This window comes from Alexandromys fortis, unplaced genomic scaffold, assembly GCF_014885135.2.
Source record: "Alexandromys fortis isolate MF-2015 unplaced genomic scaffold, M_Fortis_MF-2015_v1.1 scaffold_92, whole genome shotgun sequence".
Classification (NCBI taxonomy): domain Eukaryota; kingdom Metazoa; phylum Chordata; class Mammalia; order Rodentia; family Cricetidae; genus Alexandromys; species Alexandromys fortis.
Genome location: NW_026067972.1, coordinates 2910733 through 2928053, shown reverse-complemented (window position 1 = coordinate 2928053; position 17321 = coordinate 2910733). Strand labels below are relative to the sequence as shown.

General features: G+C 50.4%; 1 protein-coding gene across 1 annotated transcript in view; it reads right to left on the bottom strand.

Annotated features, from left to right (window-relative positions):
• Gabbr2 (gamma-aminobutyric acid type B receptor subunit 2) overlaps positions 1-5357 on the bottom strand; it is a 341698-nt gene extending 336341 nt beyond the window's left edge. Inside the window, exon 1 of the mRNA XM_050155902.1 lies at positions 5046-5357. Within this exon, the coding sequence (XP_050011859.1) occupies positions 5046-5357 (312 nt within the window). The remainder of the gene's footprint in view (positions 1-5045) is intronic.
• Positions 5358-17321: the final 11964 nt, after the last annotated feature.

Sequence of the window (17321 nt, the reverse complement as noted above, 5' to 3'; positions counted from 1 at the left end):
TCTCTCTCTCTCTCTCTCTCTCTCTCTCTCTCTCTCTCTCCATAATAGGCTGGTACATGGCACCGGCCTGGCACATCAATGCCGTGTGATTGCCTAGGGGATGAACTCATGACCCAGTTTGTGCCAACGCTATAAGTCTAGAACCTCTGCTGGAGCATTTGGGAGACACCATTATTCATGCTGGATTTCCTGAGAGTGTGCAAAACTGCAGTTGTGTGAGGCCATCTGCCACCACTCGGGACAGCATGCCTCACTGTGAACTAACCAGGGACCAGGGCCAAGACCCAAGACCTGGAGAGGAAGGCATTTTTAAAAACCTCGCTGTGCCTCTGAATACAGACATACCCGAACACAGATCGCTCCAGGTTTTGTTCAGTGATATGAACTACGAGAATCTGGGTTTCTACAAGAGGAGTCTTAAGCCTGGAACTCACTAAAAGCTGCTCAGTGGGAGTATAACCACTCAATGTAAGCCAAACCTAAAACTGCTCCGTTCATTCCTCCCCCACCCCACCCCAGTAGAATTGAACCCAGAGCCTAACACATGCTGGGCAAACATTTATTTTGAGACAAGGTCACACGAAGTTGTCTAGGCTGTTCTGGAATTCACTCTGGATCCCAAGCAGGCCTTAAACGTATGCTCTTCCTGCCACATCCTCCTGAGTAGCTGGGATGGCAGCCTGGGCCACCAGACTCAGCTCTATCTGTTTTTATTTTTATTAATGACTGCATTGGTAGAATTCACATACTGTTAGCGCTCACTCTTCTGGAAGCGCGATTCCAGAATGTGCAGTGCGTCCCTCGGTTGTGCAGCTGTCTACTCTCATGTTCTAGACTGAGCTGAGGATGACGGGGTTCTCTCGTCCTGCCCTCTTTCTGCTGTTCCCTCATACAACACAACGCGGGGTCCAGCAAGATGGCTGAGAGGAAAGGACACTTGTCACAAAGCCTGGTGACCTGAGTTCAATCTCCAGGACCTACACAGTAGAACACAAATGGGTCTCTTAAGTTGTTCTCTGATGTCTACATGTGCACTCCTGTGCACATTAAAAAAAAAAAAAAGCACAGCACACAAGAGAGGAGGTAGTTAGCAAACCCATTCAAGGCAGGGGCATATCGGAAGGCGTGCTGGCCAATCAGGGCATGTAAGAAGGCACGTCTGTCAATCATTTGCACGTGCTGGCCTTTAAGCTGGATCCCTGCACCATCAGAGTGAGCTTCCTGAGAGCTAGCTGCACACTTGGCTTCTGTGCCTTTGTTTCCAGAACTTGATTTTGTTCGATTACAGCTTGCTTTTTTTTTTTAAATAGTAACAAGTCAGAAATCAGAAATTCAACAGCAGAGAAATGATGAATTTGTGTGCATGGGACAGAATAGCATACAGTCACTAAAAATCATATTTACAAATAGATTTGAAGACATGGGAAATGCACATGAGTTAATGTCAGCTAAAGAAAGAAAACATTAAAATGCACAAGCAGTAGAATCTCAGGTATATAGCACAGTAAACATTGGCAAATGGAATAAATAATCCTGCTTATTAGACGCAATAATTTTTGTAAAGGTAGATTATGGGCAATTATTTTCTTTCTGCTTTTCTATATCTGTCAGGTTTTCTAAAATAGGCACTAATTAGACCAGACCCACAACCATTACTTTTAGGCATATTCCTTGATGATTATTTTCTTTTACTAATGTGACTACCACAGAACTCAGATCCCTTTTATCATAAACATAAGCAGTGCAATCCACTGAGCTCCCTTTTGTATCTGGACTGCTTTCAGAGCAAAGAATCCAATACTCCAAATGCTACACCCAGCTTTATCTTAAAGTGAGATCTTCAAAGCCTCTACATAGCTTCTGGTACTTCCTCTTGTCTACCCTTTCAGTGCCTTGATTGTGTTTTTATTATGCATGTCCTCCTGGAATCCATAAACAAGTGTTTACTGAAGTGACCCAATGCCACACCAAAGAAGAAAAAGCCCGACAGTCCTATGATCTGTTGTGATGCCTCACTATTATGACCGCGGCACTGACAGAGGCCTTGAAAGTTCTAGGCTAGGCTTGGAATACCAGGTACTAGAGATGTTGGTACAAGTTCAAGGCCTGCCTGAGCTACTGAATGAATTCAAGACCAGCTTGGGCAGCTTGTGGAAACTCTATCTCAAAATGAAAATGTGGAAAGAGAGCTGGGGATATGGCTCAGTGGTAAGGGATTTGGCTACAGTATTGCAAAATGGAAAACAGAAAGTTCTGTTTCGCTCATCCCAGGAGAGGCTCAACCAACATCGACACATACAGGAGGTACCTTGCCTGTGAGATAAGATAACATACTGACTGTACCTTTCATCTCTTTTACAGGTGGTGGCATTGACTATTGGGGCCAATTACTAACATCAAATGTCAACAAAGCCAGGCAAAATTAGCCCACTACACCCATCTTCTGACATAAGGGACCAGCCGGCGAGTGTGAAGACAGCTCTCAGAGTCCACAAACACAGCCATCGCTCACTCTGAAATGACGAACACCTTTCAGATTGCCCTGGATCCACTGCAAGTTCTCACACTGATTTTTTTCCTTCACTCTGGCTCAGAAAAAAAAATGTTAAAGATGAGCTTACTTGGGGCAGGGGAAGTAATTATAGCCCCTGGGCACTCTCCCAAATGTGATACCTCCTGCAAGAGATGATACATTGACTGTCAGCCAGAATTCCCTTTTCTAGTGGTAGCCTCCCTGACTCTCTTAGAGATCGGAAAACCAAGCAGGAGAAAGAAGCATTCTTAAAATGCTAGCAGCGACTGAGTTATCCCCCCTAAAGCCACAGCATCTTACTGGTGGATCCACACCAAATGAAAGTGCAGGAAGGGAGGCAGACTCATGGATCGAGTGCTTATGGCCTGCCAGACAGAGCACTGGCAGTGGATGGAGCCTGCCGGCATCTCTCTGTCAGCCCCTGGACGCCACCCGACAGAGGATGTCTAACCACTCCACTGTTGAGCTGTGGACACCTGCATTTAGAGAGATCAGAGATTAGGTGTCTGGTTCAAGGTCACGGGTGGGCAGGGTAGGGGTGGGAATAACCTATTTCTGAGTGTTCAACCCTAAAGCCCCCAAGTCAGGCTCAGTTAACACTAGGCTCCTCTCCTGTTGTCACCTAAATGTTCCCAACCAACTGAAGTGCCTCTGCCGCATCCTCTTGACTTTGGGCCATCTCACTTAGAAAGTCACCAAAATGCACTTGAAAAAAAAAAAAGAAAGAAAAGAAAGAAAGAAAGCTTTGGCCCACACCCTGCAACCAAGCACCCATCCCTCTGCTACCATAGTGGATTCATAAGAAACTTCTCAGGGAGTCTTTTGAAACATTCTACAAGACATAGTCAGGATGCAAGCAGGGCTGCCCCTGTCCCCAGATGTTTTTGTCTCCAAAGAAGCGGCCTTTCCTTGTCCCTTCCAGAATTATGTGTGGAAGCCACAGGAAAGAGTGCCGAGATATGCCTCTATATAAATGAACAGCGCTCTCTATTTGAGCGTGCCAGACCAGTACCCCGAAAGAACTTGAAACGCCCAGGTAAAATATGAGAGCGCCAGGAACGTCATTCCAAAGTGATTTCACACACGGTTAGCCCTGCACAGCCACCCAGCGTGCCTCTTCCTGAGGCAGAGGACGCCTCTCCGCCTGCAGCAACCTGCGCTCACTGCCACCAACTGCCACCGATTCTTTCACCTTTTATTTACAGAGCAGAACAGCAGGCTGCTTCATCAGTGAAGCGGGGGAGGTGGGGAATGAGATACAATCTACATTCTGCTCTTTTCCTGGGGTTATAAAAAAAAAGGGGGTCAGGCAGGGGAGGAAGCCCTACCCAGGTTACACCACGTAGTTTGGATACTCCTTCCCTAAGGGGTCTGTCCCGGGGCTCCAGCAGAGGCACGCAGGAGAGGAGCCCGGGAAGCCAGGGCCAAGAGCTGCACCTTGGCAGTGCTGGGCGAAGCAAGAGGCGCAAACAGAGCTCACGGTAAAGGAAATCACTGCCCCCTTCAGGCCGCATCTCCCGAGGCTGCGACCAAAGAGAAGAGGCTCCTTGGGTCCGGAAAAACTCGCAAACCCGACCTTGTGCTCACTACTGATCGCTCTTTCAGGCCCTCTCTGTCTCCTAGCCTCAGGGTGGGCTGTCAAGGTCTGAGCTGAGGCTTTTTGGAAACCTAGACAGAGGGAGTGAGACGGGGCCTTGGGATGGAAAGGTTTTGGTTCTCTAGCTCTGCTCAGAGAAGGAGACCAGAGGGGAACCCTCTGCTACACTTCAAGTCAAGGCTTCCACGACTCAGATGCCTCAAGTGTACACCTGCTCTGCTGTGCTTGCAGCTGCCGAACAAAAGTGGCAGCGCAGCCGGACACCACCACGAGTCCCGGGCAAGACCTGTCAGGCCACTCTATGAGCAACTAACCTTAGGCAGGGAGGGGGGAAGGGGAGTCTCCCAAAACCACTGGAGCTATGGCTAGCGCTGGGTAGATCCCGGCAGCAGCGCTGCAGAACCTTCGGCCCCAAGACTGCCCGTGGCGCGCGAGGTCTAAGCTGTAGACGCGCACCACACGACCAGTCTTGCCGGGAGCTCAGGCCCTTAGGGTCTCGGAACCCTTTGGACCCTAAAGAGCGTCTTGGTTTTCTTGGGGTCTGGGAACAGGCCCCGTGGCCAGTCCAGTTGTGGCTGGCCCATTTTATAGTCAATGCGCCTGTTCTTCCCACTTGGCACCCCATAACCCTAGGAGCAGCACCTGAACAGGGATAACCACCTCAGGCCTTTGGGGGTCCAGCCTATACCGTCTCTACTCCTCTGGTCAAAAGAGACCCCATTCTGCACACACCCACACACACTCCCAGAGGTGCAAGGTTCTTAAAAATCAGGGTCCCATCTGCACCAGCCAAGCCCAGTGGGACCCTGGTGGGCACAGTTCGCGGTGCCCTCGGCCAGCGAGGATCGGACAATCGCGGCTTCACCCCTTCCTCGCCGCCCCCAGCCCCGACGGCACAGGCATCCGGACACTCACCTCGGTGTCATAGAGTCGTAGGTCCAGGAAGTAGGGGCGCAGGAGTGACTCGTTGCGGATCTGCTCGATGGCTAGCTCCACGGCTGGGAGCACGCCGCGCCCGATGCTGCCCTTGGCCACCTCCTTGGTGAGCGGCATGAGGCCCATGATGGAGAGCGGCGGGCTGCTGGGCGGCGGCCGGGGGGCACCCCGTGCCCAGCCCCAGGCCCCGGGCGCCAACGACAGCAGCAGTGACAGCAGCAGGGGCAGCAGCAGGCGCGCGGGCGGCGGCGGCGGCGGCCGGGGCTGCCCGGAGCTCGGCGGGGAAGCCATGCCGCGCCGCGGGCTGCGGGCGCCAGCTCACTCGGCCCGCATGGCCTGGCCCGGCCCGCCGCCCGGCGCCGAGCTCTGCCCGCGGCTCCCGCGCAATGGCGCCGGCACGGGCCCCGGCTCGGCTCCGGCTCCTGCTTACTTAGAACGGCCGCGGCGGCGGCGGCGCCCGTGACGGATCAATCACGCCGGGAAGGGGTGGGAGCGAGCGGAGTGCGGGAGGCGGGGAGCCAGCGAGCGAGCGCCGAGGGGGCCGAGTCTCCGCGCGCCTCTCTCCAGCGCGGCCGCCCCGCACCCGGTCGCCTCCTCCCGCCCCCGTGCGCGATCGCAGCGCTTTCCTGCCCGGAGCTGCGGGCCCGCGGACCCTGGAGTCCAGCTGGGGGAGGGAGGGTGGCGGGAGACGCGCAAGGCGAAGGCAAGGCTGCTGAGCGGCGGCTCGGGCCGCCTCCGGGGACAGGGACGGGCCGTGCGCGCCGGGGGAGGGGGAGGCGCCGGCGCTGCGGCGGCCGCGGGGAGGGCCGTGCTCCCCGCACACGCACACTCGCGCCCGGGGCTCTGTGCCGCGCCGGCTGCCGAGGCCGGCTGACCCCACCGGTAACCTGAGCTCCAGAGCACCTCGGTTTTGGGAATCGCGACCCGGAGCTGCCACGCGCGGGGCCGCGGCCGCCTCGCCCTGCGCTTCCTGTAGCACCTGCAAGGTGGTTGGGTGCTGCTTCTCCCAGGTCTAGGCGGGCGAATCGAGGGAACGAACGTTCCACAAAGGTGTCCTAGGGGCACCTGCAGCCTGCGCTCTCCTGTGCTTACTGTCGCCGCACCTGGGGCTCTTGATCCAGCCTGGAGTCCTTTGCCAACCCCAGGCCAGGGCTGGGATCCTATGTGTACTACCGCCCCCTCCAGGCATTTGACCTCCTAGTGTCCCCAATCCCAGAGGGCCCCGCCTTAAAATTCTCCCCTGGGTGGGAACTCTGTCTTCAGGACCAAGAAGCACTGCACACCCCTGGACCTGGCTCGCTTTCTCTGCCAGGTGGCATAGGCACACTGGCTAACCTCAGGCAAAGCAGTTCTGGGCCAGGTGAACCTGAGTGACTTCCGTGTGCCCATGAACCATGACAGCTGTGCACACTAACCTGCAAATTCCAGCATCTGATTAGTGAGAGCGTACGTCGTGTAACAAAACAGCCCATCCAAAGTCTGGACCATATGTACGACCTTGTAACAAGGGTGGGAATTTAGCCTTCTCCAAGTGCTCGCTACTTGGTGTACAATGCAATCCTCAGAACAGCCCTATAAACAATAAACTGAGTCTAGCATCTCAGTTTGCCAGAATGCACTGGTGGGGTCAGTAGCTTGATAATAAACACAGTTAGCTCAGGGGAGTGGAATGCACAGCCACAGAGCACTCTTCTGCACCCTAAAGTTGGGAAGTCCCTCCGGAAGGAGGGCTCAGTGTTCTCAGTAGCTCTGGGTCCGATTCTTCCACACATTTGGTAAGGGGTTACCTGAATGGAGTCTGCATGTCTAGAGCGAGGCATGCACCCTGAAGAAGCCTCTAGTGTCAAGAAGTAGAGCCCAACCTGAGCTAAGAGGATGGGCAGGACCTTGGACAGCTCCAGCGAAAGCGAGGCCAAGTCAGCCCAGCCCTTTTCTCTTTCTAGGTGTCTTCTGGGCTGGAGGTTTGTGCAAAGGCACAGTTCATCCAAGCCCCCCAATCCTCTAGCCCCCCCAAAAATGTTCATAAGTCACCCCAGACACTCTATCAGGTGTCCTACTGATGGGAAGAGATCTATCTACCTGCCTATCTGTTTGGCTCCAGGCCAAGTTGTGACCTCATGTCTCACTTTGCTTGTCTGTTCATCCCTCTGGCTCTCAGTTCATACCACTGTGGGTAACTGGGTCCTTGGTGTTCTTGCTGGGTCTGAGTTCCTGCCTCAGTCAGCAGCCTAGAATCCAAATTCTTGTAGAGGTAGAGCTGGGATGCTTTCAGTTAATAGCCATTTCTCCCTTCTACTACATTCCAACTGGGGACCCTCTTCCATGCTTGGCAGGATGATACAGAGTGAAGGAAGCAACCCCAGTCACTGTCCTTGTGGAGCTGGTGCCCTGGGGGAGAAAGAGAGACCGTATCTAGGAATAAGAAGGCATTACAGTGTGTGGGTTTGAGGGAAAACCCACTGGAGGACAATAATACAACAGGAAAGAGGATTGAGACAGGTGAGGTCAGGCTAAGGTCCAAAATACAGAGTTCAGGGAAGTGCTCACTACAGTGACTCCTTACAGAGACGTGAGGGAACTAAGACAGGTAGACAGTGTCCCATGAGAGGTAAGGACACGGAATAGGGGGCAGAGGGGAGCTTGGCATGTTTGAGGACAGCCAGGAACCAGGGTGGCTGGCACAGAGTGAACAAGGCCAAGAGTGGAAGGAGCCAAGGTCAAAAATGGGGAGATCATTCGGGGCCTCTGTGCTGTGAGGACATTGGCTGCACTTGACAACATGGAGAATTACAGGAACCAGGCCATGATCTGAGCTATGTGACCAGGCTACTCTGGCAGCAGAGTGAAGATCCATTAGGCAGAGGAAAGGGCAGAGGTAGGCACAGCAGCTATTATATTCAGTGGCATGGCAAGGATCAGGGTAGAAGCAGAGGAGGTGAAAATGAGGGGAGTCGTAATTGTTCTTAGTATTAATGGGAATCGAATGCACTGGCCAAGTCCCAGGGCTGTGGAAACTCTTGACTGTAGTCCTCTCCTCACAAGAAACTCAATGCCTCAGGGTACGCCTCCAGAACCAGATGGGTGTCAGTGTCAGCTGGGTCTGCAATGCTTAAAGCCTCAGGGTCTTCCCACACCTGTTTCTCAGCAATCCTCTCATTCCCACCCTTCCCTAAAAATAGACATTTGTCTCCAAATCCCAGACCAGGTATCGGGCTATGCTGAGATAGTCCCTCGCTGGCCTTATGAGGACTTGTGAACTCTGTGGTCCATTGGCTATCAGGGGGTAGAACACCCTTCTGAGCAGGACTCTGCCACAGGAAAACAACCACCCTCTATCCCCACTGTCTATTTTTGCCTCTATTAGGCTGGGAATTCTTTTCCACCTTGGTTGGAGTTGAGGCTGCCCAGCTCAGACATAACAGCTGTTTTCCTCTAAGACCTGGATCGAAATTCCCCACCCACTTCCCTTTCCCACCAGTGGTCCATGCCCCAGAAGCAGTAAGGCCCCTGTCACTCTTTTTAAACACTTTTTACATTTTCATTTAGATTTAAATTTTTTGTTGTGTAAACACAAGGATGCATGCACACATGTGCACAAGTGTGTGCTATGGCACACCTGTGGTGGTCAGAGGACAGATGGCAGGAATCAGTTCTCTTCTTCCACCTTATGGGTCCTAGGGAAATGAACGCAGGCCATTAGGCTCGGTGACAAGCCACTGAGCCATCTCAATGCGCCCGCCTCTCGCTCCTTTTCTTTAAGAATATCAACAAGCCACCCTTGCAAACACCTTCCATGGATCTGTGTTTACACTTGGATATTTCTTTCCTTTGAGCAATTCAGCTGTTTTTTTAAAAAGTGTGTTGTTTTACATTTCTTCTTCTTCTTCTTCTTCTTCTTCTTCTTCTTCTTCTTCTTCTTCTTCTTCTTCTTCTTCTTCTTCTTCTTTTTTTTAATGGAGAAGCCGTGAGTGATGGCTCTGAAAAAGATTCCCTGAATGACTCTCGAGAGCTTGTTCCTTTTTTCCCAAGGCATGTTTTTTAAACTGAAAAATTGGGTTTCAGGCATCAAATGTGGTCTAGTGACATCTTCGAGTCATAATAATAGCTGCCACTTACACTAACCACCCACCTGCTCTGTGCCAGACACCTTGAGATGCATCATCTGAGTCTTCATGGCAGCTGGGAAAATGGGTGTTAGCATCTTCATCTCTGAAGAGAGGGGTGAGGGGCTCTCTTGTCTTGGCGGTGTCCTAAGGGCAGAGACAGTGATGGACACAAGCCACCCACACGTCCCTGCTCCTGCGCTCGCCTGTCTCTGAGGACACATGTCTATAGCTGATCAGCAACATTCCAAAGAGGCTAAGAACACCATTGAATGTCTGGGGGGATGGTTCAGTTGATAAAGCGCTTGCTGCCTAAGTATGAGAACCAAAGTTTGAAACCCCAGTACCCATATTAAAAGGGTTAGAGAGATGGCTCAGCAGTTAAGAACACTGATTGATATTCCAGAGGACCAGGGTCTGATCCCCAGCACCTATATGGTGGCTGGTCTGTACCTCTGGTTCCAGGGGCGCCAATGCCCTGTTCTGGCTTCCAGGGTCTCCTACATACATTTGGTAAACAAATATACATGTAGGCAAAACACCTACATATATGAAAATAAATTAAAAAAATCTTAATGAATAAAATAATAAAAATGAGGCATGCTAATGTCCATCTTAGTTTTAGCAATGAGCAGAGGGGCTCATTGGCTAGCTTATTTAGCTAAATCAGTGATTTCCAGAACTAGAGAGAGAGTTTGTCTCAAAAAGGAAGGTAGAGATTAAAGGAGGAAGACACGTGACATCAAACCCTGGTCTTCCAAACACATATGTCTATATGCACAGAACAGCTGAAACCAGCACTGACAAATAGGAAGAAGAGCTGGTCAGGGGACTCTACTGAATGAAGGATGGGTCTGGGTCTCCTGACCTACCCAAGAAGCCTCTATGATGACAATGACCCCACCAATGCTTCAGGAGTACAGTGCCCTTGTGGCTGGATCTCTCATCAGAGCCAACACTGGGGACTGCATTTCTAACACACGCAGTAATTCCTAATCAGACGCTTTCCAGAGGGCACAGATTGGCAAGAGCTCAACATCCCTCTCTCTTAGAAATTTCAAAAATATTAAGATCATTGACAGCTGGGTGGTGGTGGTAAAATCCTTTAATCCCAGCACTTGGGTGGCAGAGACAGGTGGATCTCTGAATTTGAGGCCAGCCTGGTCTACAGAGCGAGTTTCAGGACAGCCAAGGATACACAGAGAAACCCTGTCTTGAAAACAAAACAAAACAAAACACAAGAGGAACCAAGGACAGACAAGAGGTATGCTTTTGCCACAGAGCCTCAGGTGGGAAGGACACTTAGAAAGCCTTTGGTGTGACCACATGTCCAAATTTGCGTCCCTCTTTACCTTTCGAGGCCATGGGAACTTTGGAGTAAGACACTCCTGGGTCTGTCTTTCAACCTTAGTGTGTGCTGCAACTCCAGGTCAACCACAGAACCTCCTGCCTTTCAGTTTGTACTCTGTGAAGCCAGGGTGATAACGGTTCCTCCTCTATAGTGTCACTGTGAGGATTAAACAGTAACAACAGTTGGCTGCTGTATTGAATTCCCTCACCAAGTGTGCTGATGCAACTGTAGTCCTTAACAGAGCCCTAAGCACTTATTAGGAAAGAAATCAGGAATAATAAGGCCACCAAAAATGGTAAGACCCATGCCTGCTGAGGGCCCTACTCTGCTACTTGACTGACATTGCTTGCTTGCTTTTTTTTTTTTTTTTTGAGACTGGGTTTCTTTGTGGCTTTTGGAGCCCATACTGGAACTAGCTCTGTAGACCAGGCTGGTCTTGAACTCAGAGATCCACCTGTCTCTGCCTCCCAAGTGCTGCTGTCCGCCACCATTGCCCAGCACTGACTGACGATTTTCATATATATGTTCTCCTCGGGTCCACCAAAGTCAAATACCCTAAAGCTCTCTCCCTGCGGACACCCGAGTCTGGCGCAGGCTTCTGTGGTACTCCTAGCTTTTCTCATGGCGGCATTTAACCAACAATAGCTATAGGCATTTCTCCAGACTTTCTTCCTCAGCAGAAATGACCCTGAATCTTTTGGCCATCAGTCATCATTCCAGGCTTCTCTTCCATGGTAAAGTCAGAGCTGACCGCAAACTCTCTGAATAGGCCAAGAAGCACACAGTGGAGTAGGGCCAGGCCCCAGTGCAGTCACGGGACTGCTGTCTGGTTGTTCAGATTTTTCTAGTGACTACATCACCCGTGGGCTCCTAGGAAATGCACTGTAAAAGCCTAGGCTTCTTTTCTATGAAGCTGCCACTGCTGCTGTTTCCAAATAGCCAGACTTTTCCTATCCCACTTACCAGCAGTTTTATTTGGAAACCCCCACCCAGGAGTGCATTGCTTCTCCAGTGACCTCCCTCTACTGCCCTGCCCTGCTGAAGGTGTCCTGCATGGCGGATCTCTCATTGTTCATACCTGACACCTCTTCCAGTTAGTGACACTGTTATTAGGCAACCTGATTGTCTTTCCTGTCCTTAAACACTTACCGGAATGGTAAATAGGAGAGAGCAAAAACCACCGTTCCAGGTCTGCCTACGCCGGGTTTCGTCTTTTTATTAAGGTTAAATCTTGTGACAGCTCCCACTTCCACACCCTGCAGCTTGCATTTCCACACCAGAACATGCTCATTCTCGATGCACCTGGCCAAAACTCTTAGACATGGTCTCAGGGCTTCTCAGACCAGCCACACCACCAAGGCCATGAATCCAGGTGATCACGGCTGTCTGGGTCTCGGTGAACACATGTTGACTCCTGGGAAACTCTGCCGTCAGCTTTTCTGGAAGGCTACAGAACTGGCACCTGAATCCCCTATTGCTGAGAACACCTGTGAAGGCCCTTAGAGAAACTGGAACCCAGCTATAGGCTCCACTGCCAGCCTTGCTGCCTCTCCCCTTCCAGGGTTCCTTGTGTTCTCTGCGTTTATCTGACTGGTACCTCCGTGTGGGCTCAGTAGAAGCATGTGCCCACCCCCTCCCCGGGAAAGTCGTCTCCATTTTCCTTTTGATCACACAGACTCCAGTTTCCCACCCACCGGTCAATTTCTCCCGAAATCTCTGCCGTGTCTCTGTAGCAGGCCTAGCGATGGGCAAGTCCTCCCTTCCTCTGTTCACCCACGCTGCTCGCTCTGTGCGCCACTCGAGCTCCGCTAGTGTCCGTTACCTTCTCAAAGCCTCTGCTTCTTCTGGGACTGAGTGCCAGCCGGGCAGCTGTATCTCCATTCTAGACTCCTCCTCTCAGGGCATCTCATGGTAAATGTTGAGATGTAACATGTGTCCTGAAAACCACACAACTGTTAAACATGTGGTCCAGTGGATTAGCACAAACCGGACACACTCGCAGAACCCGCAGAAAGAGCCAGAGGAGCACCAGGGACCTGCAGCCCCGGGTGGCCCCCTCTCTCTAGAGGAAGCCAGTGCACTGAGCTGAGCGTCAACACCAGAGACTAGTGTGGGCCTCTTCTTGGACCTTAGTATTGTCTCTCCCGAGTCAGTAACACCCTGTAAGGTTCATCCACGAGGTCATGTATGTTAACAGATCTGTTTTCACAGCTGTGTGGTGGCCTTGGCTTTTCACAACCCACCTCCAGCACAGTGATCCACATGTGAGGTTTTGTCACCACCCACTCCAGGGGCTGGCTGCTTGTCACAGTCTAACTTGTAATGCCGGCCTCTCCTCTAGCTCTGTTGTAACCTGACCTTCATGGTCCTACTATGCAGACTAGTGTCATTCCCAACTCAAAAACTCCTGGGGTTCACAGTTACCGCGGGGCACACACTCCCCGGCTCAATACAAGTTATTTACAGTGTGGCTTCAAAGCTTCCAGGATTAGATAATACAACCAGCTTCTCTCCCTGCACCATCCAGATTCCAGCTCCTTACACTGCATCAGGTGGTCCATCTCACACTGCATCAGACGGTTCATCTCACACTTGCATCGAGTGGTCCACCTCCACTGCACTGAGTGGTTCATCTCACACTGCATCAGGTGGTCCATCTTACACTGCACCAGGTGGTCCATCTCACACTGCATCAAGTGGTCCATCTCACTGCATCGAGTGGTTCATCTCACACTGCATCAGACGGTTCATCTCACACTGCATCAGGTGGTCCATCTCACACTGCAGTAGGTCCATAGTGCACCTGCTCTGTTCTTACTCCACTGCCTGATCATGTATTCCTTCAGCCCAGAATGCTCTCCCCACTCTTTCTCCCACTGGCAAAATTGTCAAGACCCAACTCAGGTGTCACCTCCCCTGCAATGCCTCCTCCAGTCCCTCCTAGGAATAATTGCTCCCTTTCTCAGCTCCCAGGCTAAGGCTCCCTCCATGCTGAGAGATAACACTTATCACTTCTTTAGAAGTTAATTACCACATTTTGCTATCCCGAGACAGGTATTCCAGCTCATTTCTGGGACCAGGATGTACTATGCCCTCAATGGTACCTTAGAGTTGGAAATGTGGGGATTTGGGGGCTTTTGTGTTTGTTTTTTTCCTTTCTTGATAGCACATACATCTCTGGTATCTTAAGAGTCAAAAATAGAACATTTATTCTTATCTCAGCATATTCTAGAATGGCTTTTTGGCATCGCATCGCCGTGAAGAGTCAGCTGTCTGCAACTCAGGATCCTTCTCTGTGTACGAGGCTACAGGCACACCCAAGATAATCAATACGCATTTGTTGAATGGAGAAGTGTGCTCTGTCTGGTGCAGGCATTCTCTGCGTGTGCTGCTGAGACAGAGGAAGGGTGGAGTGGGGAGGTCTCTTCATGGTTCCTCCTGGAGCTTTCCCACCTGAGAAGGGGGTGACTTCGCTAGCAGGTGACAGCAGAAGTCGGGGGGAGGGCTGTTACATTAGCCTCACCTATTGCTGGATCAACAAAGCCAGTTTCGGTCATAGCGTCATTCCTAGGGGGTAAATGTGATTTGCTTTTTTGGGGTCTTTCCCGGTCCTATCTTCAGATGCACGCTGTGGTAGGGCACAGCCACGTCCTATGACACAATTCATGTTCCAAGACACCATCTTTGTATAACAATGAGTCTTAATTTACCTTTTCCTATTGTATCTGCCCTGCCTCTGTGTTCTAACACAGGCCAAAGCACAGGCAAGATGGCATTTGACCTTAGGTTATTTTAGTTACTTTTTGTTCATTTCTTAAGATGTCAACCATTCCAGCTTTATGGGAATTTTAGTGAAGTCCGGCCATTACTCGTTTTGGTCAGTTTAGGCTACTGTAACAAAAAAAGAAAAGAAAAGAAAAGAAAAAGCCTTTAGGCTGGGCAGTTCACAAACAGAAATTCATTGTTCATAGTTTTGGAGCCTGGGAAATCCAAGATCAAGGCACCAACCAGCACATCTGATGACGAAGAAGGGCCAGCCTTCATGGCTGGTGCTTTCGGGGTGTGTGTCCAAGAGAAGCTTCCCTCAAGCCCCTTTTCTAAGGGCACAAATCTCATTTCTGAAGGTGGCACCCCTACAGCTTCATCACTGTGTGAAGATCCTGTATCTTAGCACCACTGTGATTGAAGTCAGCTTCAGTGTGAACTTGGGAGAGATTGAGCCATTTAGACCACGGCCCTGTCGTCTTTTCACAAGATTTGGGATTCCAGAATCAATGGCCAGTGGTCTTGGGACGGTGCATTTTATGTGATGCACAGAAATCTAAGGTTCAGCCAGTAAAACATCTGCCTCACAAGCGTGAGGGCCAGGCACAGCTTCACACATTTGTAATCCCCAGGCCAGAGGTGGGGCACGAGACAGGCAGATCCTGTTGAGCCAGCCAACACAGCTGAATGGGTGAGCTCCAGGTTCAGCAAGAGATCTGTCTCAAGGGATAAGGAGAAGAGCCGTTGTGGAAGACGCCTGGCACGGACCTCTGGCATCCACATACAGGTGCACCTCACATGTGCACACTTACACAAACACTATGCACACACACCACACACTCACACACATCCACACACAACAAAAAAGAAACACGATTTACTGGTATTGCAACATCCGGCATAAGACCCCCACAATGTGTGATGATCCGCAGCTGGCTTGGAAGAAACTTTGTTCCTGAGTTCTTGGGGTGTCCTGAATCAGCTTCACAGGGTGTAGGTTTACGTGTGTTGTTTTGAATATGAGATGCATCCCTCCAGACTCGTGCACTGAACACTTGGTCTCCACCTGGTAACACTATTCTAGGGGGCGGGGGGGGGGGGCATAGGAACTTGAGGAGGAAGAGTCTATCGGAAAAATTGGGCTACTGCGTGGAGTTCTCTGAAGTTTATACCTGGTCCCTGGTCACATTTCCTTCGTTCTCTGCTTCCTGTTCACTAGGTGACCAGTCTGCCACACTCATGTCTTCACTGCCACCAGGTCCCAGAAAAAATAAAATAAAACAGAACCAAAGACTATGGGGCTGAAACCTCAGAAACTCTGAGCAAAAATAACTTCTTTTCTTTGAGTTTATGTGAAGCCGGTTGTCACAGCACCGAAAGTTACCATAGGCGTTGTCCCCAGTTCTGGGTGAGCCCCCTGGAGAATGAGCCTGGTGTTGTTTGCTGTTGCCTGGCTTTCTTGGATGTTTGGACACTGCAGGATCGCCAGGCTGCAGAGCTTGATAGAGTTCAATTGTGGCCATCTGGACTTCCCTTGGGGAATTTCTTTTCCTGACATCTTTATTTTGTTGAGACTGAAGAAGGTGCTTAATTCTTTCATATATGTTTGTTATGTTTCGGCAAATTAGAGGCCTCTGGGAATTCTCTAAATTCCATCTTCTCATTCAACGACTGGATCCCATCATTGGCCATGTGAAGATAGCAGAGATAAAGCTCCTGGCCAATGGGAAGTGGGGTGGGGACAATAGGAAGGGGTGGGAACAGTTTTTGGTTTTGTTTTTTTTTTTTCCTTCTAGCTTTCTATATTGCGTGAGCACTGTTGCTTTCGCACACAGGAAGAGCTGACCATAGTATTTGACAATGTTGTTAGTATTTTTGGTTCTTTCTCTCCCGTTTGTTTTCACTTTGTATTCAGAGAATGACTTTGCTCATTCAAAAATAATAGCAAAAACAAAAGAGATAAAAGGATTAAAAGAGTCGCTGTGGTAGTACACACCTTTTATCCCAGCACTCAGAAGGCAGAGGGAGGTCAGCCTGGTCTAAGGAGTGAGTCCCAGAACAGTCAGAGCTACACAGAGAAACCCTGTCTCGGGTCGGGAGCAGGGAGTAGAGAGATTAAAAAAAAAACCAACCCACCACCTTGTGGGTTTTGTTGTTTATTATTGTTCTTCTGTGTTTGGTTTCTTTCTCTGTCTCTCTGCTCTGATCATTTTGACAGCAGATTTAAGCTTTTAATGGAAACAGAAGAAAAACAATGTGCTACCGGCATCTTTAAAACTTGAAGCAGGTGGTTAGGAACCCTCTAGAAAACCTGGGTGTGTGCTCGTGTGTGTGTGTGTGTGTGTGTGTGTGTGTGTGTGTCTATGTGTGCGTGCACGTGCGTGCTCTTTGAGCTCCCCCACCTTCACCTTGTGCCCGCATCACCTCACTTAGTTATCATTAGATCATCAATGACCCTGGGAGTCGTTCAGGTGCCAGCTCCTCAGAACAGGAAATGGGAGCTCAGATCTAACAATTTTGTTTTAAACACGTGAGACAAGAGACAAATTTGGAACTGTAATTCTGGACTTGAGAAGTCAAGTAGTCTTTTCTAGCTGGTCTCAGCTACAAGATTAAGTACATGCTCTTAGCCATTGGCCGTCTCTCCAGCCTCCAAATGGAGAACAACACACACTACACCACACCCCAGGTCTGTCTGTCTTCTCCCACTTGCAGGGCTCCTTAGGGGCAGGGCTGTGTTCCCAGAGCTAGCACAGGGAGGAGGGGAAAGAGAACAGTCCCTAACCAAGAGCCCTTGGCCAGTCCTTGAGCCTCAGTTTCTCTATGTATACTATGAGAAGCTGCACAGATCAGATCTGAGGGGAGATGGCCTTACTGTGATCCCACAGAACAGAATCCACAACCTCTGATAAGGTCACAAGAGCTTCTTTTCCAGCCACTTCTACTTCCTGCTATGGTCTGCGCATGCCTTTTCTTGTCCTCTGTTCAGTTTTGCTTGTTTTTTTTTTTTTTTTTTTTGAAACAAGGTTTCTCTGT